This window comes from Stigmatopora argus, chromosome 11, assembly GCF_051989625.1.
Source record: "Stigmatopora argus isolate UIUO_Sarg chromosome 11, RoL_Sarg_1.0, whole genome shotgun sequence".
Taxonomy (NCBI): Eukaryota; Metazoa; Chordata; class Actinopteri; order Syngnathiformes; family Syngnathidae; genus Stigmatopora; species Stigmatopora argus.
The window spans coordinates 554890-579821 of NC_135397.1; the positions used below are offsets into that span (position 1 = coordinate 554890).

General features: G+C 46.9%; 1 protein-coding gene across 4 annotated transcripts in view; it reads left to right on the forward strand.

Moving 5' to 3' along the window:
- The first annotated feature begins 6735 nt into the window (after nt 1-6735).
- The window catches only part of nrg3a (neuregulin 3a), a 116408-nt gene continuing 98211 nt past the window's right edge, over nt 6736-24932 (forward strand). For all 4 annotated transcript variants that reach the window (XR_013303782.1, XR_013303781.1, XR_013303783.1 and 1 more), the window contains exon 1: nt 6736-8351. Coding sequence is in view for 1 of the 4 variants with exons in the window: in XM_077612698.1 (XP_077468824.1) it covers nt 7679-8351 (673 nt within the window). In the remaining 3 variants the exon portion in view is untranslated. The remainder of the gene's footprint in view (nt 8352-24932) is intronic.

Below are 24932 nucleotides of genomic sequence, written 5' to 3' on the forward strand. Positions count from 1 at the left end.
AGGTGATTTTTAGCCCATTAGCCTCAGGGTAAACGCATAATAACTTTCTTAAAAGGTGGCCATTTATTGCCGTTTATGTCAGGGAGAAAAAAACTAAAAACGACGAGGTGGTAAACGCTAATGGTAATCAAAAGAAAGCGCTCGTCCGTCCATCCGTCCGTCCTTAGCTCACCTTTGCGGGAACCGCGGAGGTCACACGTGTCCGCAGAAGCGGTAAATATGGTGTTGCCACGGCGACGAGGTCTCCTCCGCTTTGAAGTCGTGGAGACGGGATCCTTTCAAACGCTTCGTCTTTTGATCAGAGTCGCTTGGGTGTCGCTCCACTTCAATTGACTTATCTCCACTAAAATGTCAAGGAATTATGGACGCCGCTTGTTTGTTTGGAGGTGGATTGTTGACTTTATGGCCGCCGTGGGGGAGTTGGTGGAAATAGTTGGTGCACGTGAGCTGGCGCTAATGGTCCATTTGGCTTTTCTGCCTGTTTTCATCTTGGTATATCGCATGCTCGCAAGTGCCAAAATGAAACCAATAAATTGGAAAAAACTCACCACATATGCAGTTGGAATGTTATTATATCCGTATTTATAGCATTCCGTTCACATATATTGAACTCCCGCTGCTCTTCATTGCACATTCATCCGTTGCCGGACTCATTTTAATTGGTAGCCAAATTATAAAAGACATCGGATGGTATGGTTTCGTATTTTACGATCTATTACCTTGGAGTGCGAGAAAAGGATTAGGAGTTGCAGGATATGTATTGATCTAGCTTGGGGGGTCATTGGGTTGGTACTCGGTCTTTTGGTCGCCCGGAAGGTTATTGATAATTACCATTTAAATTGTTGCTCAAATTCCCTAAATACAAACTGCAAATGACTATTTAGTCATACTTAATGCCCTAGTAATTATTAGGCTAAAGAAAAGGTCAAAATTTCCCGGACTTTTATTGTTTTTTGTTGGAGAACTTGCTAAGACCCTGACAGACGTCGCTTCTTAAAGGGACAACTCGTGTACATACAAACTCTTCTTCTACACTCACACGTCCGCTCAGTGAAACGGCTCATGGCCATTGTTGGCTTTTATTCATGCGTAGACCGTCTTGTTTTACCTGTTTTGTCACCGGTCTTTTGGTCGCCCGTTGTTTGGGTCCGGGCGACCAAAAGACGGCGACCAAAAGACCGGCGACCAAAAGACCGGCGACCAAACGACCGCACACGCATTGGGTTAAAGGGGAGAGGTCACGGGGTTAAATCATGGCTTTGTCTGTAGCTTGTTTTGTTGGAAATAAGTCGAGAACCAAGAAAGGTATTGTTATGAAACTCGGAGGATATCATTGTCATTTCAAATGGAACAGGTAAAGAAATATCTGGGGAAACATATTGATATTGACATATTTATTTAGCTCAATGATCACTTGATGTAGTCTTGTTTTGGGGAGTGGCTATTTCATAAAGGCTTATAATGGCAGCTCCAATTTTGCGCCTTACTCTGGTGTGACTTTAATGGTGAGTGGCGCTTAAACTAGGCTCGTTCTCACCGTCCGGCCGAGTCGAATTGTCCGGCCCGCTGAACAATGGCCGCCTTTCTGTCCGCGCGTATGTGCGCCGACATTAATCGTGGCGCCGCCGGGCAGGCCGGCGCGACCCCGAGGCCTCTGACTAACAGCGGGACTCGTTGAAGTCTTTTCCATTTGACCGCCTCCTCACGCCCACTGACTGCAATCCGTGTGCGTTGCTGCGTACGTGCGTACGCTAGTGGAGATCAACACGTTCAGAAATACTTGATCGTGCCCGGCGAATGGCCCTAAACGAGGGAGTAGTGCGCCAATACAAAGCAAAACAAGAAATATTTAGACATTTTGTTTCCCCCATTGAAGCAACAACATCAAAATCCAATGATCTGCAGCTGCTTTTTGCATGGAATCAAAATGAGATCGATAACCAATTATACGGTGACATATTGTACTATTCCTACTTTTCTTTTTCCTTAATAGTAGAAGAGTCCTGCCTACATTTCACATGGTGTATAAATAAGCCAGTGTCAACCGATCCCAAGAATATTTGGCAATTAGTCGATGAAACACGTATGCTGTTTATGAAACGGTCAAAAACAGTCAGCGGTCGCCTGGGGCTTTTCCGCACTTTTAGATTTGACCGGTGACCAGTCAATTGTTTGTCTCAACGTGGCCTTCCTTGGGCGGCTCATCGTCACCCACATGTTGACACCACGGCTAAAAAAAAAAACGAGGCCAGCCGGAAGACGCAAACAAATTAGGAAAGGCGGCATGGGCGACCTTTTGGGGAAAGAATGACACTCCCGCAGACTGGCCGCCCGCCCGCCCGCCCGCCCGCCTGCTTGCCATATTTTCAAAGGCTGCAGACATTTTCTCTATAGTGCTGATGCTGATGAAATAGTTATTATGCTGAATAGAGGAAAAAAATCTTTTAAATGGTGGTTTGATAAAGGAAAAAATCTATTTCTTTGAAAATGCAAATGTCGCATCCGCCTCGACGCTTTGTAAAAATCAGCTTTTCTCAGATCTTCTCTCAGATGGACTTTGAATTGCGTTGTTTTTATCCCTCACGGACGGACGGCGTGACAAAATGTCCCCGAGAAAGCATCATCTCTCTGACATGTCCGTTCAGGGGTCAATCTCTTCCCCGGCGATGTGTCGACCCGCGAGTCAAAGGTCGACGGCAGAGTCCCCGGAGAACCGTATTCCTCCGGCCAATTTCAGTATTTTTCTTTCTATCTATCTGACTGTCTGCTTTTCTAATCTCTCAGTCCATTTTAAGATAGGGAGCCACCACAAATCTCAAAATGTTGAACAAAGACGTCTCATCGGGCGCATTATTTGGCCGTAAATTGAAATGAGTTTGCTTCGCTTCATTGGCTTCCACTCGAAAGGGATTGGAAGGGTGGCGCCGTCAGGGGCGGCCGAGCGAGGCATTTCACACCGTCGCTAAAGAATTCCTCGGTGGAATCATTCTTCATTGTCACTTATCAATCGTACGTGGGTGGTGTCGCGGCTAAAATTGCCGCGAATGGCCCGAACGGCGGAAACGTGGCGTGAAGGCGGCGTTCGTGTAGGACGGAGGTGTCTCTTCTTTCAGGGTGAGGAGGAGGAGGAGGAGGAGGTGTCTTGATTCTAGTTCTTAAGGAAGTCTTGCAGTCCGGATGTGACGTCAAAAGCAGCAAACGCGTAGCCAAAATCAAATATTACAAAACCACTGTAGAAAACACGATGACAGCAATTAGATGGGGTGGCAGCCTCTCAATGAATAATCAACAATTGTATACATTTTCTCATGAAATCAAATCATATTCCATCTCACCATAAAAGCACTGCACGGGTTGCACCATTTTACTCTCTCTTGCCATTTTATTAAACATTCAAACATTATTGCGCGGTGTTTACAACATCAAAAATATTGGGTTGTGTGCTGAATGGAATCACTTTTGTTAGCGCCAAATAGCATGTATTAGCATTCACTCTCCAAAACAGCCGCTCTTTTGTTAAGGACACTCCAATTGTCGTCTTTCCAAGCAGATAAATCTATCCACATGCACAATATGAAATAACAGCCCAAATTCAATGCTGCCTCTTATTTATTCTATATCTATTTATATATATATACACATCTACACATATACATATATATATGTAAATATGTATACATATACATATACATATACACATATACACATATACATATATACATATACATATATACATATACATATATACATATACATATATACATATACATATATACATATACATATATACATACACATATACATACACATATACATTTACACATATACATATTAACATATACATATATACATATATACATAAATACATATACACATATACATATTAACATATACATATATACATATACATATATACATATACATAAATACATATATATATATATATATATATATATATATATATATATACATATATACATACACATACACATATTTACATATACATATTTATATATATATGTATGTATATATATATATATATATATAGATATAAAAATATATATATATATGTATATATATATATACATATGTATATATATACATACATATGTATGTGTGTATATATGTATATGTATGTATATATATATACATGTGTGTATATATATATATATATATATGTGTATATATATATGAAAAGTTAAGTTTAAGAATTTTTTTTTTTTTGCACATCGGCAAGCGAACGTTCCTCTCGAGCGGCGCCGGCGCTTTAAAAGTCGGCGCTAACGACCGTCGGAGATGACGATCAACGGGCCCGCGCGAATGCCACGACTAATTAGCGAGCTAGAAACGGTGGCGGCGAACTCGCGCTTAAACGTACGTGACCGAGGAGCCGGCTTGTTTGCGCCACCGGTGAGGGCTTTTTTTTTCCGGTCGTCATGGCGACCGGCGATGTCAGCGTCTTACTAATGAAGGCGGCAAACAGTCGGCGTCTGTTGGCGGATACGGGTCGCTCGCCCACTCGCTCCGTAAGCCGCCGGTGCAAACTGTCACTCGTGGGAAAGAAAAGGGAAGAAAGTTCAATGCCGCTATTTTGGTGGCCTTCGCCTTTCACCCCAAACGTGCTATTTTCAATCATGCCGTTCTTCTCAACTAAAGCATTTCTAGTAGTTGCGCTAGCCAAACAATGCACAATGAAAGGGAAAACCAATACATAAGTCGTACTCAAGTATAAGTCCAACAATCTACGTTAAAGTATCGCCAAATTGGAAACAAGGGACCAAATAGGCGCCTGTTAATGGAACATATTAACATATTTTTGAATGACAGTCGCTTTAAAAACACAATTTAACAGGCTGTTAGCGGTCAGTGTGAAAAAAACTAAAATACGTAGAAGTCTCTGGGCCAACCAAACTGAAAAAAGTCCGGAAAATAGGCTACATTATTAAAATTAGGGCGAACCGTACAAGTTGACCCTTCCGATTTTGCCTGGGAGGGGCCAATAAACGTAGATTTCCATTCTCCACCCCCCATTTTCAATGGCAGCGAATGAATTCCCCTTTAAAGAGCAACACAAACACCTTTGCTAATCATCCAGCACCATTTTTTCCATCGCCGCCTTGCACTCAATTGCAGCCAGCGAGGAAACCGCCCCCCCTAAATAAGCGCTTGTCGAAAAAGAAAAAAGAAAAACAGCACTGCAGCCTTCATAAATTTCTCTGAATGGCGCCGTCGTGCGCCCGTGACTTCCCGTCAAGGATCTGGCGAGTCGTCGACAGACGCGCTCACAAAAGGGCTTTTCTCCAAGCGCCTCATCTCCACAAACTATTCCTAAGTGAGAAGTCACTTTGATGGACTGTCTCACGTGTCACCTTCATTTTCTTAAGTCCGCTGAAATGAAAAGCTTCTTCAAAACATGTACTAACGCATGTCCTTTAGTATTATTGTATTTACATCTTCTTGATGATCATGTTTAAAAAAAAAACGATGGTGGTGCGAAAAGCCTCCGCTCGTTAGAAAGCGTCTTGAAATGATTTGCTGCAAAGTGTTTTGGAAAAGACGGAAATGGAAGCCTCCACGCGAGGCGCTTTGCCGTAAAAGAGACAAACGTCCCCAGATTTTCCTCATCCGTCTTCATGTAAAAGCTCCGATAAATGTAAAGTGTTGTCAATGGAGCAGAAAATACGAGCGGCGTCTGGAAAAAAAGGGGGCGGGGCTTTTCACCTATCCGTCATGGTTTTTCCCCGCAAGTGGCTTTTGTCAACTGCAAAAATGGGTCCTTGTAAACTTTGAGGCACTTCAAGGTGACAATTTTACCGAAAAGTAACACACCGTTGAGCTGGGTTCAAAAGCACCCGGTAATAGATTGATCGCCGTCTGGCGGACGTCCCGACCCCATCCGACCCTGTTCCACGAGAGGGAGCGATAAGGCGGCGTACGTAGTGAAATAACCCCGAGATGACACGTGGAGATAAAAGGCGGTGAAATGAAATAATCCCCAGCCCCGAGGAAAGCTCCATCAAACGGCACCTCCACTCCGTCCGTCATCCTGCGGCGTGCATTACGATGGCTCAAACAACCCGCTTTTATCTGGCGGCTGCCGACATGGGCATCGTATTTGTGCAAATCTATCACACAAAGAAAGGATTCTCCAACTTTTCAGCACTTGACACTCCATTTTTTTAGGCCGCACATACGAGTTTTGGCTTTTTGCGTAGTGACGATGCTGCTAATTTCAATATCGATACAATATCGGGCCATATTTAAGTCTGCCACGAGTCAGGGATGCTATTGGCGTTAACGCCGGATTTTGTTAACCGTTCCGTTTCATCTCAGGTGATCAAAGTACATCGCAATTTGAACATTTGGAACCATTTTGGCGATGGAAAAAAATATTTCAATCCGTCGAACCGTTGTGGTGGGAGCGTGGCAGCGAATAAACTTCTGCTGCCGGGACTCCCGATTCAATTGGGTTGGACGTCTACGGTCGTCCCCGGCTGTCCCTCCCTCCCCTGTCAATTTCCCAAGGCTTGCTCGGCACCCTTCATTTGGTCTTATTTGGATCCACGTTGCATTTTGGTGAGCGCTTTTTGGTTGTGTGGTCTCCCCTGCTGACTGAGAGAGGCGGGCACATTTCCAAGCAGGTGCAGCCTCCTTCCCTGGCTCTTTTCTCTCTCTCTCTAATTCTCTCTCTCTCTAATTCTGTCTCTCTCTTTGGCGCTCCCGAATCCTCCCTCCCTTCCTCCCTCGTCACTCGCCCTCTGCCTCTCCAGGCGAAAGCCGCGCGCGCTTTATCGGCCGCCCGCCAGCATCCCGACCAGCGAACCCGTCTCGGGATGCCGCCACCGACCCTCACGGGGTGACGCCGGCCGGAGCTCGGCGGAAGAACAACGGAGGCTCTCTTGCCTCGCCGAATTTGGATTTTTCCTCCTTTTCTTTTGGCCGTCATGTTCCCGCCGGACGCTCGGCCGTCCGGGAGGGAAAGGCCATCCAAAGCCGGCTGCGCAAAGGAAGCCAGATCATGCGTCGCTTTAGCGGATTAACCCGCCCTGCGATAGCGCTCCGTGACAACATCCCCCCTCCCCACCACCACCAGCACCACCTACATCCCATCGCCCTTCTTCTCCTCCTCCTCCTCTCCCGCCAGCGCCGCTTCTTCACTCTGCTCTGAATTGTTGCTTTTTGCATCGAGAGGAGCAGAGGAATCTACTAGCCACCAATTGGAAAAAGATAGAACTGGAGCGGGAGCCAGAATCCCGGGACCCATCCCCGTCCCCGGGTAAACCAATTTCCGGGACCCCGACGGGGCAGGAGACTCCGGCTGGATCGTCCCTTTCCTCTGCCGATTGAATATTTTCTCGCACTCGCCAAGCGGGACACGGCGAGGCGTACGCGTGCATGCCAAGTAGGGATCGGGTTTGGATTCTTTTTTTTGGTTCCCTTGCTGCAGCGCCACGCTCCCGTGCGCGGATACAAAAGCTTCCCGCCCCTGGTGTCGCCTCCTTCGGTCGTCTGCGCTTTCTTCTGGAGTTGAACGTGGGCCGGCAGGCCGAGCCAGCGCCGCCAACTCCGGGCGCGCGTTCCCCCCCTTCCCACTCCCATCGGCCCTCTCCTCACACGGATTATCGGCGGATCGGTCCCCAAGGTTTGCGACGCATGCCGAGCGCAGGATTAACCCCCGATGAGCCGTAAAGAAGGGCCGGGAAGGATGAGCGAGGGTTCCGGGACGGGCGCGGTGATCTTGGAGGAGCCGGAGCCGCCGGGCGCCTCCGGGGTCCGCGGCGAGGGCCCGGCCCGACGACCGGCCTGGTGGTCCCTGTGGCCCCGCCAGCAGACGTGGCTCTGCGTGGTCCCGCTCCTCATCGGCTTCGTGGGCCTGGGTCTGAGTCTGATGCTCCTCAAGTGGATCGTGGTGGGCACCGTGCGGGATTACGTGCCCACGGACCTGGTGGACGCCAACCGGATAGGACAGGACCCCATTTTCCTCTCCAAGCCCAGCGGGATCCCCAAAGGGCCCGAGACCACCACCGCCGCACCCACGGCCAAGACCGTGACGGTGGGGAGGGGTAGGACTCGATCCGGCGACGGCACCGCCCCCAGCCCCGGAGAGGGCGGGGCCTCGGGCGGCCCGGCGACCCCACGCAATCACGGACATCGGAACGGACGGGTCCCGGCGGGTTACACGCCTCCGCCTCGGACCCCCCGGCGAAAAGGGGAGGCCACGTCCAGTCCGTCCCCGTCTAATCCCACCGTGCTGAATGACTCCACGCAGATGTGGACTTCGGAACGCACCACCACGGGGGCCGCCGCCACCAATACCGCCGCCACGCACAGGCACGGACGACACAAAACACGTGAGTCCGATCTTGTAAACGTACGTCCTGGCTCTCGGCCCAGATTCGGACTTTGGCCTCGTCCGATCGGGAGTCGAGCGCGTGGAAACGCGGAAGGCTCTTAGTAGTATCTTGCGGAGTAAGTGCCACACCGCTGCTGTTTTCCAGTTACTCGGAATCGGATATTTACATATTGAACGTATTCGTAAATGCCACCACTACAGACATTGAGGAAAACCGCCCGAGGGCCTTCCCGGCCGGGGAAGTCTGGCACCTCTCAGACGTGAATTCAGTCGCTGCTTTCTTGGTATTTTCAAGCTTGTTGCAGAAGTGGAATTGAGGAGGGGGTGGGGATTTTTTAAAAAAAAATCTCTATGAATATGCAGTTTTATGTCATTCATTCGAGCTGGCGTGAGTGAATATGTTGCGTGGCATTCAGGGATTTGAGACTTGTTTTTATTCTCAGTGTGTCTTGGCTTTTATTTTGGAATGCTCTGAATTGACCTTCCTTGGAGCCGTTTTGGGATTGTCAAGTTTGTGTCTTGAAACAAATTGGTCGGTAATTATCGAAGCTTGGCGATGACATTCATCTTCATGCTGTGATTTTCAATGAAGTTGTCACCTGTAGAAGTCCAATCCATTTGTAGTGGGCGTCTGCCAGACTTCCCACTGGGCGGATTTGGTCCTTACAGAAGTGGAATAGTTGAGTGACACATTTTTGGCACTTTACAATAATGTGACCTCGTAAAAACTTTGAGCTCAGGTTTCAGTCAAAACTAATGTGTACCCAGGCCTAAGCGGCCAAATTCAAAGCGTTGCCATAGTTTTACGTCTGTGACCTTGGACCTTTGACCCTTTCTTTGACTTCCGTCGTTAGTTTCCGTACAATTTCTTCTTTTCGCCTCTGTGACCTCTGACCTCATGATTCCTAAATGAATTATTTACTATCCCCCAAATTTGATAACCTATGGTCAAACATTCATACACACATGGAATTTATTTATGGTTATTGTACATATTCTATTATTTTTCTGATGAATCCGTAAAATCATAGCAATCAATTTACGGTACATGCCGTTTTTTCCCATCATATTTAACTCTTTGTTTGCCATTGACAGAAATGGAATAGGGTGTAAATGGGTGGATCGGCTGTAAATGCCTCTTTAACGAAATAAATGTTAATTGGGCGCTCCTGGTCCAAATGGATTGAATTGTCAATTGTCATTTTGCCTAAATGGATTTGACGTCCAGCGCTGGCCATGGCAGCCAATTGAGTCCAATCAGTACGCCGTAAGTGTGGCCTAATACCAAAGTCAATAGAAATTGTGATGACTCCATTGCAAAATGCGCCACCCTCCGCTCGAGTCACGTCGAGGCGATCGTTTCTAACGACAGCGGATTACTCCTCTCTCCCATCATTTCCGACCATAGCGGATTAACCTATCGCTCCGATCGTTCCGCTCGCCGATGATGAGCCGAGACTTTTTCGGCGCCCTCGCTTCCCACCGCTGACATTCCCCAAGGCGGCGACCAATCGATGACATCGACGGCGCCACCGCGAGACCCGAACCGATGTTAAGGCTCCCAAATCTGTGTGGGTGTTTACATATGGCCGCCATTGGTACTGACAGAAATGATCATTCAATGGAGTGAATGAGTTAACAACTCAGCCAAATTCCACGATTGCTAACGAGGCTTCCAAATTCTGGAAACTAAGCCGATTTTTGCCCACGTCTTCACTTCCTTCACTGCCAACGACAAGGTGCTCAAGTGGGCTTTTTACAAAAGATGCATTTTCAGGACGAGGCTCAACTTTTCCCTTCTTCGAGTCCCACGAGCCGAGCTGTCGTTGAGCGTTAGCGGGATTCAAATGATTTTGAAATATAATTCTAATACTCCTTTTTTCCCCCCGTGAGTCGTGTTAGAAGTGAGTAAAGATGGACTTGAAGTGTGGCAATGACGCTTTTCAAGACCTGGGTTACGACCCCTCTTGAGTCAAGCGCCGCTTGTACATTCAAAGGAGGCGTGCGCATATGATTACGCTTCATAAACTCCCCGTCAAAGGGTGGAACAAGTTTCACATGAGTGCGGTTTATCGCGCCGATAATTTTGCGGGAGCCAGATAGTGCCTTTAAAGCCGCGTCGTCTCGGATGGAACTCGCCGTGAGCGCGTGCGTGCGTGTGTGTGTGCGTGGGAGTTGAACGGCTCTGATCCCAAAAAATAATGGACCGGAATGAATTTAGATGGACAAGCGATATGGCATGACTCCTTTTTTTTTTTTCAAAAATGGCTTCTCTCACATTTTACAGCAAGCACCCTCAAAGATACTTGATACTGGATAAGATGCACAATCACGGCTAGCGTAATCTCATGGGGGGCATTTGGCATCCAATCGAGCACTCCTTCGATCAGCCCTAGTCAAATCGGATTGAACGCGGATAGCCGTCAGTAGTGGTGAAACGGGATCGCTCAATCCCAGTTTTCCCAGTTGAAATGGATTTGATGTGTATGGTCAATAGCAGTGAATGTAATCCTCCCTGAAATCCATTTTTTAAACTGATCTTTCTGGTACTCGGTATTTTGGTTGCCCGGAAGGTTATTGATAATTACCATTTAAATCGTTGCTCAAATTTCCTAAATACAAACTGTGAATTATTATTTAGTCATACTTAAGGCCCTATTAATTATTAGGCTAAAGAAAAGCTCCAAATTTCCCGTACTTTTATTGTTTTTTGGTTGGAGAACTTGTTAAGACCCTGACTGACGTAGTTTCTTAAAGGGACAACGCATGTACATACATTCTACACTCAGACGTCGGCTCAGTGAAACTGCTCAGGGCCATTGTTGGCTTTTATTGATGCGTAGACCGTCTTGTTTTACCTTGTTTTGTCGCCGGTCTTTTGGTCGCCCATTGTTTGGGTCCGGGCGACCAAAAGACTGGCGACCAAAAGACCGGCGACCAAAGGACGGCGACCAAAAGACCGCCGACAAAACACAACTTAACAAGCTGTTAAGTCCGGTCTTCGAGAGCCCCTAGCCAGTCTGTTTTCCATGTCTCCCTCCACCAACACACCTGAATCAAATAATCGGGATCGGTATGAATCTTCTGGACAGCTTGATGAGTTGATCATTTGATTCAGGTGTGGCAGAGGAGGGAGATATGGAAAACAGACCAGATAGGGGCTCTCGAAGACCGGACTTGGCCACCCCTGGTCTAGTCCAATTGGCCCTCGCGACCTGTGACATTATTGGAACTTGGCATACGGAGGCAAAAGTTGGCACACCCCTGGCTAACGCCATCAACATTTGAGCCTCTCATGCGTCAGCGTCTGCCAAATCCCGTGCCGAGATCTGGGCGGGACGGCCAGCCTGAAAAAAAACCCACTTGCGGCTTTTCTGTGGGTTTTATTATCACGATTAATTAGGTTGTGCCGGCGTCTGGGCTGCGTTGTTGATTGCCTCTTAACTAAATGAACTTTTCTGCTCATTATCGGCTAATTGCGTGGAGGGCGGCGATGATGGAGAGCGCCGGAAACTCCACGGGGCGCCCGGCACACGACGAATGGCGGGCGGGCTGGCGGTGGGGAGGGAGCAGGGCTTTGTCGCTTTGTCGCTTCGGCAACAACGGGAACAGGAAGTGACTGGGAGGGATTGGGTTACCCTTTTGTCCTCTAAATGCCCAGACAGATGCCCTCGCCCGCCCGCGTCAGCTAAACGGATACTAGCCTTGATATTATTAAAGGATGGCGTTTTGGGAGATGAAATAGTGAGCCGCCATGACAGGAAAAAAAGGGGGGGAGAGTCATTGATATCTTTTTGATTATAAATTGTGCGCATGCTTTGCAACATTCCCCCTATGGAAAATTCATCTTTTTTTCCCGTACAATTTTTCAGCAAAAGGGTGATTTGTTCCCTTGGCAAAAAATTTTTTTCCAAAGGAAAACATTGAAAGGTGCACAAACGTTACTAACCTGCTTTCTGGCAGGCTGTTCCGCCATTATTTTTTCTACTCAAAGCTGCGGCGCTCATTATTTTTGACCCCAAAAATAAACACGGAGTGACAGGAAGTCTGCAGGAGGTGTCGCGGTAATGGCCCCAAATCATCAGTAAGTGACCCGTAATCAGCAGTAAGTCACCTCCAATTGACCCATTAACACCCTAAAATCAAAACAAAACGGCTACAAACGTAGGAAGTTCCTGAAAATGAGCAAAGCCGTGGCCCAAAAGGAAGTCATTAGCCGCCAGTGGCGATAGACAAACACGGAAAACTGGCCGCAAATGCTTATCTACCGCTGCCGACCGAGGACTCTGCGAGACGTCCAATCCGTTCGCAGCGGATTGACAGCCAATAAATAAACCACGGTCAGCTTAAAACGTGAACACAAAGAGTTTCTTCTCACGTTTTGGTTAATGACTGTGGATTTTTTTTTTTTAGCTCTTCCTGTGTCTTGCTCTCCTCAAATCTTGTTATGTACACTCGGTGGGTATTGATTGGATCTGCTGCAGCGATCGATGATGCGCTGACGCCACAAACAATTCGTCCGGCGTGATAAATATCTCCCGCCTGTTCCGAATGGCAACGCCGGCCAGCTTTTCCTCCGGTTGGCGTTGGGGGGGGGGGTGCCGGGGGCGACTGGAATCCATAACCCGGTCACACGCGCTGACCTTTATCGGACCGTTACAACTTGATGACGCTCTCTCACGGGACGCCCGGCGGACATTATTAAGTCTGGACTCGCCTGGTGCCGCTAAGCACGAGCGAGGGTCGTTTGGCACTCTGGACTTCAGAAACACGTGGGTTCGATTCCCACTCGGTGGGGGTGTGATTGGAAGTGCGAAGGGTTGTCTGTTTGTTTGCGATGGACGGGCTTGAAGCCCGCTGGGATAGTTTCTGTCGCCAATGAGTCCGTACTTCAAAAATATTTTTAAAGCCTGATTTGATTGTTTTTACTTCATTTTAATCGTTAATGTAACAAATGAAAGTCAAGTTGAAATTTTGGGGGGAAAGTTTGGACCGTTCTGCATTAGAAAAATACACACTATACTGTAAACTAGCTTTTGAGACAAAGTGCTTCATTAGTGAAGCCATACAGTGTTCATATTGCCAGTTTTTTTTACTCATAATGGTGCAAAAATAGATAGCGTGAATGATGAGTAATTTCTACCAAAACTTATCTCAAGATAATTCTGCAATGAAACACCACCGGCGAGTCAAGTTTGAATGAGCAGTAATCCGATGATTTTCCGATGAAAATGATGCTTATTTTGCGCCTGTGAATGTGTATACTTCCTCCGTTTATGTCTTATGAGCATATTTTATAATCGTTAATTAGCCAACGCTTGTCGGCCAAAATGTATTGGGGGAAAAAGTGGTTTAAAATGGGAAGCGGCGGCAAGGTGGTTCACGCTTTGCCTTTACGGTAATGAAAAATTCTGCAGATTCCGCCGCCCAAAGCTTTCCGCCCGCTGCCTGATAATTAGAAAGTCGGGAACAAATGGTATCATTTTTATTAGCGGCAGGAGAAATGGGAGCCATTTATCAACATCCTTTCACTTATTAATTAATCACTGAGGGAAAAAAGGGGCCTTTTCTGGTGAGCATGTGGGAAAACCATTAAGGCGGCTTGATATTTATCCTTGGGGAAAATGTCACTCCCCCACGGAAAAGTTGGACGTCCGGCCGGCCCGCTAGTTTGCGCCGGAAAATGGCGTGCCGCTCCCGTTGGCCAAGGACATCATTGTGGCATTAATGCCCATTTAAGAGCCACGTAAGCGGCGCTTTGGCGACGGCCGCGTTGGCTCGGACGCCCGCTTTTCATTAAGAGCACCGGCCAACGAGTGCGGCGGGCAAACGGGGGTCGCCCGTCGGTTGCGTTTTAGCGACACGCCAGTTGGTAATCAGCTCTGTTGGCGACAATGTTTCGCGCTTTGTGGTAGCGCGCTAAACGTCCTTTGCTATTGCCGAGATTTCAACGTTTTTGTTTGGGAATTTTCATGGCTAGGAAGACTTTTAGGGCTCAGTCATCAGTGCGTGGCGGGAGGTCAAAGGTCAAAAAGCCGATTGAATAGGACTGTTGAGGTAGAGGTTTTTTTAAATTAATTTTTAAAACTATAATGACCCAAAATAACAAGGATTTATTTGGATGACTTTTAGTGTATGTTTATTCGTTCCTTTTGCATAGAAATATTTTGAAAATAACTCTCCGCTCGCCATTTAAAAGGCGACACACGTGTTCGGGGTCAAATTGTATAAGTGTTTGTTGTTTTAAGTGCATATCCGCGTGTTTTAGTCACGCTGGTTTATTTAGAAGCCTCATCCATAAAACATGCTTTGGCACGTGTCGCGCTGGAAGCGGCTTTGTTTGGACGCTCGCTTTGCACGTCGTCTTCGCTAGCGGCGGCGCAGCGTCGCAGCGTGCGCGCTGGCTGGCAAAACCCATTCCATTTGATTTCTGAAAAGGGAAAAAGACGAGGTGCTGAGGGGGGGGGAAGGATTACCTCATATCTGGCGGATCCCCCCATTAATCTCGATACTTCAGTAGTACTTAACAAAAAATGTTTTTCATTGTATCATTTTCACCGTTTTTATTGCAGACCTGCTTTAGTGCAAACTTGCTTAAATGCGGGATTCTATTTGTAAAATCAACAAAAAAACAATTTAAAAGAATTATACACGATTGTACAGCCACTGACTGCTACCTGCTAGTGGACGCTAGAGGAAGCGCAGCCAGTTATTGTTTAATTCTGCCCAAAAATGTGTTTCCAATCCATGCGAGAATCGGGCAAGGTAGTATGGCGGTATATACCAGAATGTACTTTTTAGAAAACCCTTTTGAGCCATTTGCTTGTCGCATTCCACGCGGGAATCGTCCCATCCATTTGCACATTCGCGCCGTCCCTCCCATTTCAAATGGACCGACCGGCTGTCAAAGGCAGAAAGCCTCCGTTGACTCCATTGTGGGTTCGTGTGATTTGGAGCTAACGCTAAAGCTAACGCGTGGGAAAAGGCGAGATGACGTCTGTCACTTTGATTCACGGCTCTTAAACGTCCAGAAGGGGCGCTGGGGAGGGGGGAAATGAAATATTAAGTGAGAGGAAAAGGAAACATAGTCAATATCCAGCAAAGGAGTTGAATTATTCAACGCGGCCTTCTGACAAATTGGCCCAGAATGCTTTGAGAGCGGCGAGGAGCTGGCGTCATCGTTGACAAATGGTTTGACCGACCGCTGCTCGGACATCGACTTGAGGAAATGCTAATGCTAACGTTGTGCTGTTTGAAAACACATTTTTTGGGGGGCAAATTAGTGATGCTGACGTTGCCAACAAATGAGGTCTTCTGCTTTACTAGTGTAAATGGAAATACATAGTATTGTCCTGTATATGTATTTTTTTTGCAATATACTGCTGTATTATACTCATTAATATCAGGAATGGTGCATTGTGATCCATTGAGCTCGCTTGATGTTGTTTGTTTTTAAAGATGATAACTCCAAGAGGCATGTGCGGCCATTAATGATCTCATTTTGAATGTAGTTACACTGCGACAAATGTGTCAAATCCAAACACGAGACCAGAACAGAAGGCTAAGCTAACCTGAGCGAGCCGCCGTCAGAGTACAGATGGGGTCTCGAGACAAGGTCGCTTTCACCTGAAAGCTGGCGGGGCTTTCGTTAAGGATTCGACTCGCTGTCTGCTCGTTAAGCCGCGGTAAACAAAGTCATTAGCCCGAAGAGCCACGCGCCGCCGACGATGCCGCGTTTATTTCCAAACAAGCTTCAAAAGAAAGAAGGAGCCCGCCATATTCCCATCTGATGCCAATTTATTCCTGTCACATGGTTAGCCTCACAACTTGGGATTTTGTTGTTACCGTTGCCTTTGGAATTTGATTTTTTTTCCAGGAATTTCATCACAAATCTACGTCACATGAGAGGGCTATTAGCAAAAAAATATTTTTTGAACATCCGTTGTGCAGCACAAAATAAGGCTTCCTGTTTAAAAGATTTTCTTCTCATAATAACCTGATCTTAAAAACGTCCAATGGGAAGAATGGAGCTCTAATTTTATGCTCTCATCGTTCTGCAGTTTGTTTCACTAGTGTAAATATAGAGTATATAAAATGTAGTTTATGTATCTTTTGCGACATAACTCTGCAATAGTGTAAGAAATAATGCCCTGTGATGAAATAAGCTCTCTAAATTGCAATTTTCTTGACTTTTTAATGTCTGGACATTTTCTGTTTTGTTCTGCCCTTTATTAAATATATATATATTTTTATGCTGTTGAAAATTTCCGACCCAATGAGAAGAAATGAGTCTAAATTTCTCCTGCGAAAGCCATTGGTCCAACCGATTCCCCCCATCAAAAATCCTATAGGAGTATAAAAAGCTTGATTTGATTCGGGAAAGGAACGCTAACGATAACTTGAAAAGAGAAATAAATGTGAGCCGTGAGCTAAAGTCTTCACAGCTCATTAAAAAATGGAAGAATTGATGGCGAGGAAACCTAATGAATTGTCTTGCCGCGGCCCCTCCCCCTTTCACGTCGTGCCGCCACCGCCGCCTTCCCATCCCAACGGGAGCGATTTTGTCGGGCGTGTGATGGCGGCAGCTAGCTCTCTCGCTCTGCTCCGTGGGCTATTTTTAGCTTCAAATATGGTTGCCAGCTTCTCGGTGGGAGGCGGCTTTCTTTCTCGGCCCGTGGCGGCCATGGCGAGAAGGCCGCAACAAAGATGCGTTGTAGCTTGCCGCTCTATCTGGGAAAAGTCACCGTCAAACACGTGCCTGTTTGTTTTTAGCTTCCTTTTTTGGGGTGGGGGGGTGTCGAAGGATGGCCAAACATTTGACCGGAATAGAAAATGAGCACGCGGGAAGGAACTTATCCAATCGTGTGGTACGGAGTCATCCTTCAAGTGTGAATTGAAATGAGTTCAATCCATTCCAAAAGGGAAGCTGGGCGGCATCTGCCGAACGTTGATTGGCTGCGGCCAATGCGGGGGAACCCGAGGGCCGGGGGGGAGCGAGGAGGGGCTACCACCGCCAAGTGATAGCACGTTGAGGAGCCCAGATGAGGAAATTTGTCCACCGGGCAAGATGGAGGAAAAGCAGCCTCTCATCCATCTGTGCAAAGCCCGCCCACCAACCCCCACGCCTTCCATGTCTCCCCCGTCGGTCCCAACTCGCTTCATTTACATTTACATTACACTTTGCCCGACTTGAGGGGATGGATGTCGCAGAAGAAGAAGCAGCCAGTAGGGAGTCGGCTAGCGCACTAGCAAAAGGGAGCTAAGGGTGGGGAAAGATAGCTTTCTTTGGTCCGCACCACATTACATTTGGTCTGGACATTTTTTTTCGTGCAATTATCTTGCGCTAATTGCATTTTTTTTTCAACTCAGCCAGGATTGAACAACAATCCTTTAAATGTGGAAACATTGTTCAATCATTATCATCCTGTTTTCATTGTTACCCCTGGTAACATTGTAACACATCCCTTTTGTTAGAAGGCATTCCGTCGCCTCATCGGGCTTCGTCAACCGTGTTAGCTGACGTACTGCTAACCAAATGACATTTCCCATAATGCCTGTGGCTACAGATGCCTCTTACATGCAAATAAGATTTCAGCTTTGGTCTGATCCACGGGGCGCTTGAAAGCCAATCGAGACCGCCTCGGTCTCCGGCTGGCTTGGATTCACACACTAGCCCAAAACTTTTTAGCTTTTGATCCAGATCAAAACATCTTAGAATTGAGAAACTTTTTTTTAGTGGACAAAGGACAATGTTGGAGAAAACATATGTAGTATATATTATCCATTTTAAAGGACTAGTGAATATTTTGGGTCCTTTGCAAAAATATTGTGCCGTAAATATCTTGGGCGTGGACATCTCATTACACCATGTACGCCATACTTTGACGTTTAGACAGGATGAGTTTATCCGAGCCATAATGCCATAAAAACTTCGTGTTTTTTTTACAATACAAAGCCCAGTTTAATAGTGCTTGAAGGTCACGCGTTGAATTGTTCATGGGCACACGCTTACACGTTTGTCCCAGCGGCGAAATAAGTTTCAGGGCTTTTCCACTCGAGTGGCGGCCATCCTAGGACGAGTTCAACGGCCCTGGGGTGTTCCCGGCACGGGTCGGTTGTCGAGCCGTGACCCGAGGCCAACATGCTTGTAACACGCTCGTAACAAGCTGTTAACGTGTTCGTGTGTCGTTTGGCGAGTAAAATTCTAATGATTCATGAATGAACTCCTACATCAACAACCGTATGACTGTTCAAGCTCATTTTTATTTCACATGACATCAATTTAATCAACGGCGATTCAATTTGGACTGATGATGGGATGATCCCTAATTTACCCATTTAAAATCAATAATGGATCATTTACTCTTTTTAAGGGAACAAAAGAATGAATACATATACATGTAAAGGTCGCGGTGTAGGTCGCGAGCGACGTTAAGTCCTATGCCTACAACTCGACCGCGGTCTGTTTTCGTGTTATGATCGATGGGGGGGAGACGGACGGCCATCTTGTACGACACGGCGTAGAAATGACTGGGACTGGCGCCGTGCCCTCGCCGCGATGACAACAGAGAGCTCATCTGTAATCCTCGCTCAGATTAAATTAGAGTAGATTTCTATCCTGCCAACATCACCAAGGATTTAGGGGTGAGGGAGAGGTAGGTTTAGGTTTGCCCAGGGATTAGGGGCTATCAGATATGTTTATAGACAGCGGTGAGCGATGGACGGTTAGGGGATGTTTGGGTTACCTTTTTTTAATAAGAACGCCAGACAGAGAAAGCGCAAAACAAATTCAAACCAGAATAGGCCACCGTTGGGGTCAAACAACATTCAGGAGAGGTATTATGTGGTTCTTAGCATCGGCGTGTTGGGAAAGTCCAAACAACAGTTTTATTAGGTAGCATGGTAGATAAAACGGGAATATTTGCATGCAAGGATCAAGTAACACGCAGATATGAGATTTCAGTCCGTCAAAATCCACATGCACTTTGCTAGAAATTACATTTTCCAAATTTTTGATTCATTGATGAGTCGACATTTGACAGTTCCATAGTATTTTTAACCAGAAATTTGCTTGGCTTTTTTTTACGAGCATATATTTCTTCCTATCTGACATCTCACATCGCTGATAGAAAAAGAAAAAAAACCAAGAAGACAGGACGTCCTCGTCTTCTCTATCTCCTGGCTAGGATCGAGTTTTCCTTCTTCCTACGCGACAGAAAGCGGACGCCAGATCGGGTTTCAGGCCATTAGCTCCGGCGGAAAGATGAGAGAGCGCCGAGCTCCGGCGTCCATCCATCCGTCACTTTACCCGTCGTGCGCTCGTCCATCCATCACTCGCCGGCCTGGCGTTCCGGGAGGCGGAGTGAATGCTAAGTCTTAGCCTGACGGCTTTGTCTGCCTGCCGGCAACAGGTGCGTCAGGGCCGGGATGATTAGAGGATTTGTATCCGGGAAATAGGGTCGAGGGGACCGTCCATCGGGGTTAATGATAGTCATCAGTTGGCTACCTGCTAGCGAGAGACGCACTCACAACGGTTCTCGGTTTTCTGAGCAATTATCGACAAGAGGAACCGCTTGCTATTTGCTGGGATGATGCATTAACTCAGAAGCCCCCCCCCCAAACAGGGCCCCAGCCCACCTCTGTCTGCCATGATGTGAAATCCAGGCCAAACCACCAAAGACTAGACTGATGTTGGCTCTATCGTGACACATTGATGTATGTATCTTGTACTTCAGCCAGACCTTCCAGGCTATATATTGAGGATATACTACTAAATATGTAATATTCAGGTTGCAAAAATGGGACACACTTTGTTCCAAGATACGAATTCAAGTTAGGAAACGTAAAAAGTCCAAAAAGCAAACATCCTAGGAAATGTCAATACACTTCCTGTATCCTGTACTTCATTTTGTAATGGGTGTGATTGAGTGGCGCTCCCATTGGCTAGCGACCAACACCCAGGCTGCCTTGCGCGTGCGCCTTTAGCATGTCGCGTTGCAGATATGCCCTCGCAGTCCATGTGAAAAGCGCGTAAGAGGCTTAACCGCCGCGGCCACTTGCCCCGGCCGCTCGCTCAACGTGCCAGAAGCGCATCTGCCGACCCTCCCTCTCTAGCCTCCCCCCGCCCTCCCACTGCCCTCCTCCCCCCACGCATGTGCACTCGACTCCTCCGCACAGACGTTTTTGTGGCGGTCACATGAAAAGATGGTACGCTAACGTTGGTGAGAGGTTGTAAAATGCACTGAATAATGTGGGGGTGAAGTTGTTGAGCTAAGTAGGTGGGAAGGTAGGTGGTTGATTAACTCATTAGCGCAGAATTACATTTGCCAGCTGTATTTTCCGGATGGTCTGTACATATTCGATATGTTGTTTTATTTTATTTTTTGTCTCGGGCTGATGAATTAGCTTACAGAATCATTCTTGCCTGTAGTTTGCGAGTTAGCCGGTAGACGGAATCGGGTGGTCGTGGTTCAATTTGAACTCATTTTTTCATTGCCCTGACTGATTCAGGACGTAGTTGGCCGGGATGGGCTCCAGCACCCCTGGGTACCCTTTTGAGGATAAGCGGTGAAGAAAATGAAATAATTAACTATATATCGTAGATCACTGTCTGCCACTTACCACGCCAGGAATATACAAATGTGTTCGTTAATGTAACTTTGCCCCTCCCACTCCAAACGAATGGAAGTCGCTAGCCTACTTTCACTGAATTGGATGTCACTCGTAGTCAATGGCATAGCAGGCAATTTGTGGCCCCTTTTTTCAAGGGGACCGAAAAGTGATCACCATCCCTAGACTGACCCAGCCGGCTAATGTGGCATTTTTCACTTGATGTGTGTGGTCAGAAATGAGCGGAGCAGAGATTTCCAAAAGTCACTTTGACATGTTTACCATTTAGCCGACACATATCGACTGCACAAGCCATTTCGGGTTGTTATTACACAAGCTGTTTGAATTTAGTGCAAGTACTGACACACCACTCCGCTGATTTCTTTTCAAAGTGCGCAGATGGAAACAAATGATCGGCGGTTAAAGCAGATGGACGATTAGAACATTGTTTTTTTTCCCGCCAAGAGCGCCGTGGTGGTCGGCCAATGACGGGAGAGGCGGGAGGGGGGGGGCGAGGACGCCCCCCAAGTGGACATCTGCAGGACTGGGCCGTACAAATATCGCTGGATTGTTCGAGTCAAATGTTTTTACGTTTTTTCTTAGCACTGCACGGATAACCGCTATTGGCGTCGGTACAGTTTACCGTACTAGTAGGATATCGGTACCGTGGAGTACTTAAAATACAGTACCGATGTGGCGCTTGTAGTACTCATCGAGAACTAGTTTGGTGCGTCACCAGAGTATAATTCCGTATCTATATATATTGCAAATATTTCATTGTTTTCTGAGCAAAATTAATCACAGATGAAAGATTTGGCGCAAAGTCAAGGTCAAAAATATTGTTTTTGTCATCGTTTTTCAACATTCAATTTTTTTTTTCAATTCTTCCAATCCTTTTGAGTATTTTGGCCTTGTTCTGGCGTGGGACACTTTTTTGTTTTGTTGTTGTTGCGATCAATACTTTTGGCCTTGATTTACTGCCGTATCACGGCATGTGGTTTGTTACATTGGTACTGGAAAATAGCAGTCTACTAGAGTGACCACTCACCTTGCTGGGGCTAAATAGGCCACCTTGTCAATCCTAATTCCCGCCGCGTTAAGGGCTCAAATGTCCAAAAATGACAGCGTTTTCCCTGCTGTGGTTACGTACGTGGGCATTCACTCCATTTCGCTCCCACCGTCGCATCTCAGTTGCAGCCAATCAAAGCGAGTGGGGGCTTTTTATCCTCTATTCCTGAGAGAAAGGGGCTAGGATAAATCCATGCCGCCGCTCGTCGTACCCTGGCCTGGCCCCTGATATTGGGATGGAGCTCTGTTTTGCCTCTCGGCGTGGCGTGTAAGCAGAAGGAATTGTTTACACGGCGTGTGTCGGTGAGCACGGCGGGCGTGGGTTCGCCTCGCGTGCTAGAACGGCGAGCTAGGTCGATGCCGGGCGCTGACCCGCTGCTCAAGTATTGATGAAGGCGCAGAGCGAACCAAGATGGCTCCGGCTGACGCAAGTCCTGCTACTTTTGCACTTTCAAAGCCAAATGCCAGACGCGTGCTGTTGTCTTTTCAGGCATTTTTTTGGAATTGATATTTCCAACAAATTTCCCGTGTCAAGCCCCACGTCGGTCCAATGACCAGGTGTTTCGAATTTTGGGTGGTTTTCGGATCCGTCTACATTTGCCCCTCCCAGTCAGATGATCTTTGGCAATGGGTCCTCCCAGACCTAATGGCTTGGACGTCTATGACACGCAACGAGATTAGACTACTTGTGAAATGGATTGGTTTTGTTGATTGCTACCCTATTGTTTACCTTTTGTAGTTATGAAAACATGAGCAATAAATAGGAGGACAAAGGTTCCAATGCCCAAAAGTTGCCAGCGACATCATTTTAACACGTAAATTGTTTTGAGCCAGAATTTTCAAGTTGACAACTTGTGAGCTCACGGTGCAGCTCATTTACATAGCCCCGCCTCCACCGACTTTACTCTGGCGATAAACCATCTTAATGATCCGAAACATAAAATTCAGTTATGAGCTGCGAACAGCTGCCTTTTTTTAAAATCCACGCTACACGTGCTTAGGACACGCCCCCTCCCCCCCCCCCCCCCACCCCCCCGTGACCATCAATTATTGAAACGACGAAAGAGCGAGAATAAATGTGGCAGGTCGTTGAATTGACGACTTTGTTTTTTATTTGCGTAATGGAGTGGCGTGACGTCAGCGACTCGTTAAAGTGGCTCGCCTTCCAAAAATTTGTAGCAAATTTTACGCTGAATTAACACAAAATATATAGTGATCATAAAATTAAAGTTACATCAACACACTAGATCAGCCGTATTAAAGCGAAATTAACGCAAAATGACGGCTGCGCAGATGGAAATGACTGAGATATTACGGTAATTAAGTCTAAATGACCTCAAAAATATAGCAAGTACATCTTGAGTATTTGCTAATAAAATAATTATATCTTCATGACCCTAAAATACGATCATAATTAATTATAACTACGCCCTGCAGCTGAATAACGACACAAATAGAATCATTCAAATAAATTACAATGAGTTAGCTTAATTACTGAAAACGCAGCCCCGCCCTCGACGGCCATAGACGTCTGATCCGAAAGGGGTGACGTGGTCTGTTTTCCGCCGAGGGCTCGTTCCTCCATTATTGAGGCGCTTTAAAGTTTTATGGGCGGCCATTAGCGTCGCCCGGCGTACGCACGAACGGATGGACGGGGAAGAAGGACGGGCTAAAGGAAGAGGGAAGGACGGCAAGATGACCTACTTAACAATCACCATCTTTCCTCCGCCTCTTCTTCTGCCTCGCCGTGAGCCTCGCCGCTCGTCCTACGCTTCCCCGTTTAGACATTCAAAAGTCCCTCTTTAACCCTTCGTCGTGCACTCATTGACGGATTTTATTCATTCTTGTGAAAAAATGTTGAACCCTAAAAAATCATTGACACGGCACTGTGAAAGACTATCGTTCCCCAAAATGAACGAGACGCTCATCAGCGTCCACAATGGCCAAAGAGTTCCAAGAAAATTAATTTTCAGGCGGCGATCTTTAACATCAGTCTGGGATCAAAGGTCGCGACCGCTCCTAATAGCAATCAGCCCTCTTGTGGCTTAGCTTCATGCTAAGCCTCGGCCTGGCGGGCTTAACTTCAGCAATAAGTTAGCGCCACGTTAGCATTGTGCTATCGATGGGGTCGAGTGTAATTACGGGGTGTTACGCCACGTTAGCATTGTGCTAACGTGGTGTAACACCCCGTAATTACACTTGACCCTATCGATTTCTATGTAGTAGTTTTGCTCTTGTTCCTACTGCTTATCCAGCCTTTTCTCAAAACTTTGCGTAACATCAAGAATCCCATTGATTTTTTTTTGTCTTGCTGGGGGCGCCCGTTCCTGTTTTATTTACTAACGAGCGCCCGGCGTCTCGGCATCTGTTCCCGGTCCCGCGGCGCGCCACGCTTTGGGATCGTCGACGAGCACTCCTCCACTGGAGTGCTTGTTTTTTTTGCGCTCCTCGCGTCGAGCTTAGCGTAGCGCGGCGCGTAGGGTGTAATGTGCTCTGGCGGGCCTCTCGACGCGTGTCCTCCAGCTGCTTCAAGAGTCCAAAGTCCAAACGGGACACCCGGCAAGTGGGAGCGAGGGCGCACTTGTCGCGGTATCGCAGTCGAGATGTCACGGATCCCGTCGCGTGATCTGAAATCGCGCCCGATAAGCTCATTTTCAGGGGATAAAAGAGCGGAAAAAAAGATTGAGTCTTTGAATGTAGTTTGAAGCCGACAGACGTCCAATCCCTTGGGACTCCATACCAATTTTGTAAAATGAAACGGATTTCACGTCTGTAACTATCATTGGACTAGAATGAGTTATCAAGCAACAAAAGAATGGTACTGTACTATATTAAGTCATGATTTTTACACGACAGAGACATATTTTGCAAAACAAACAGGAAATCGTCATGTCCAAATTAG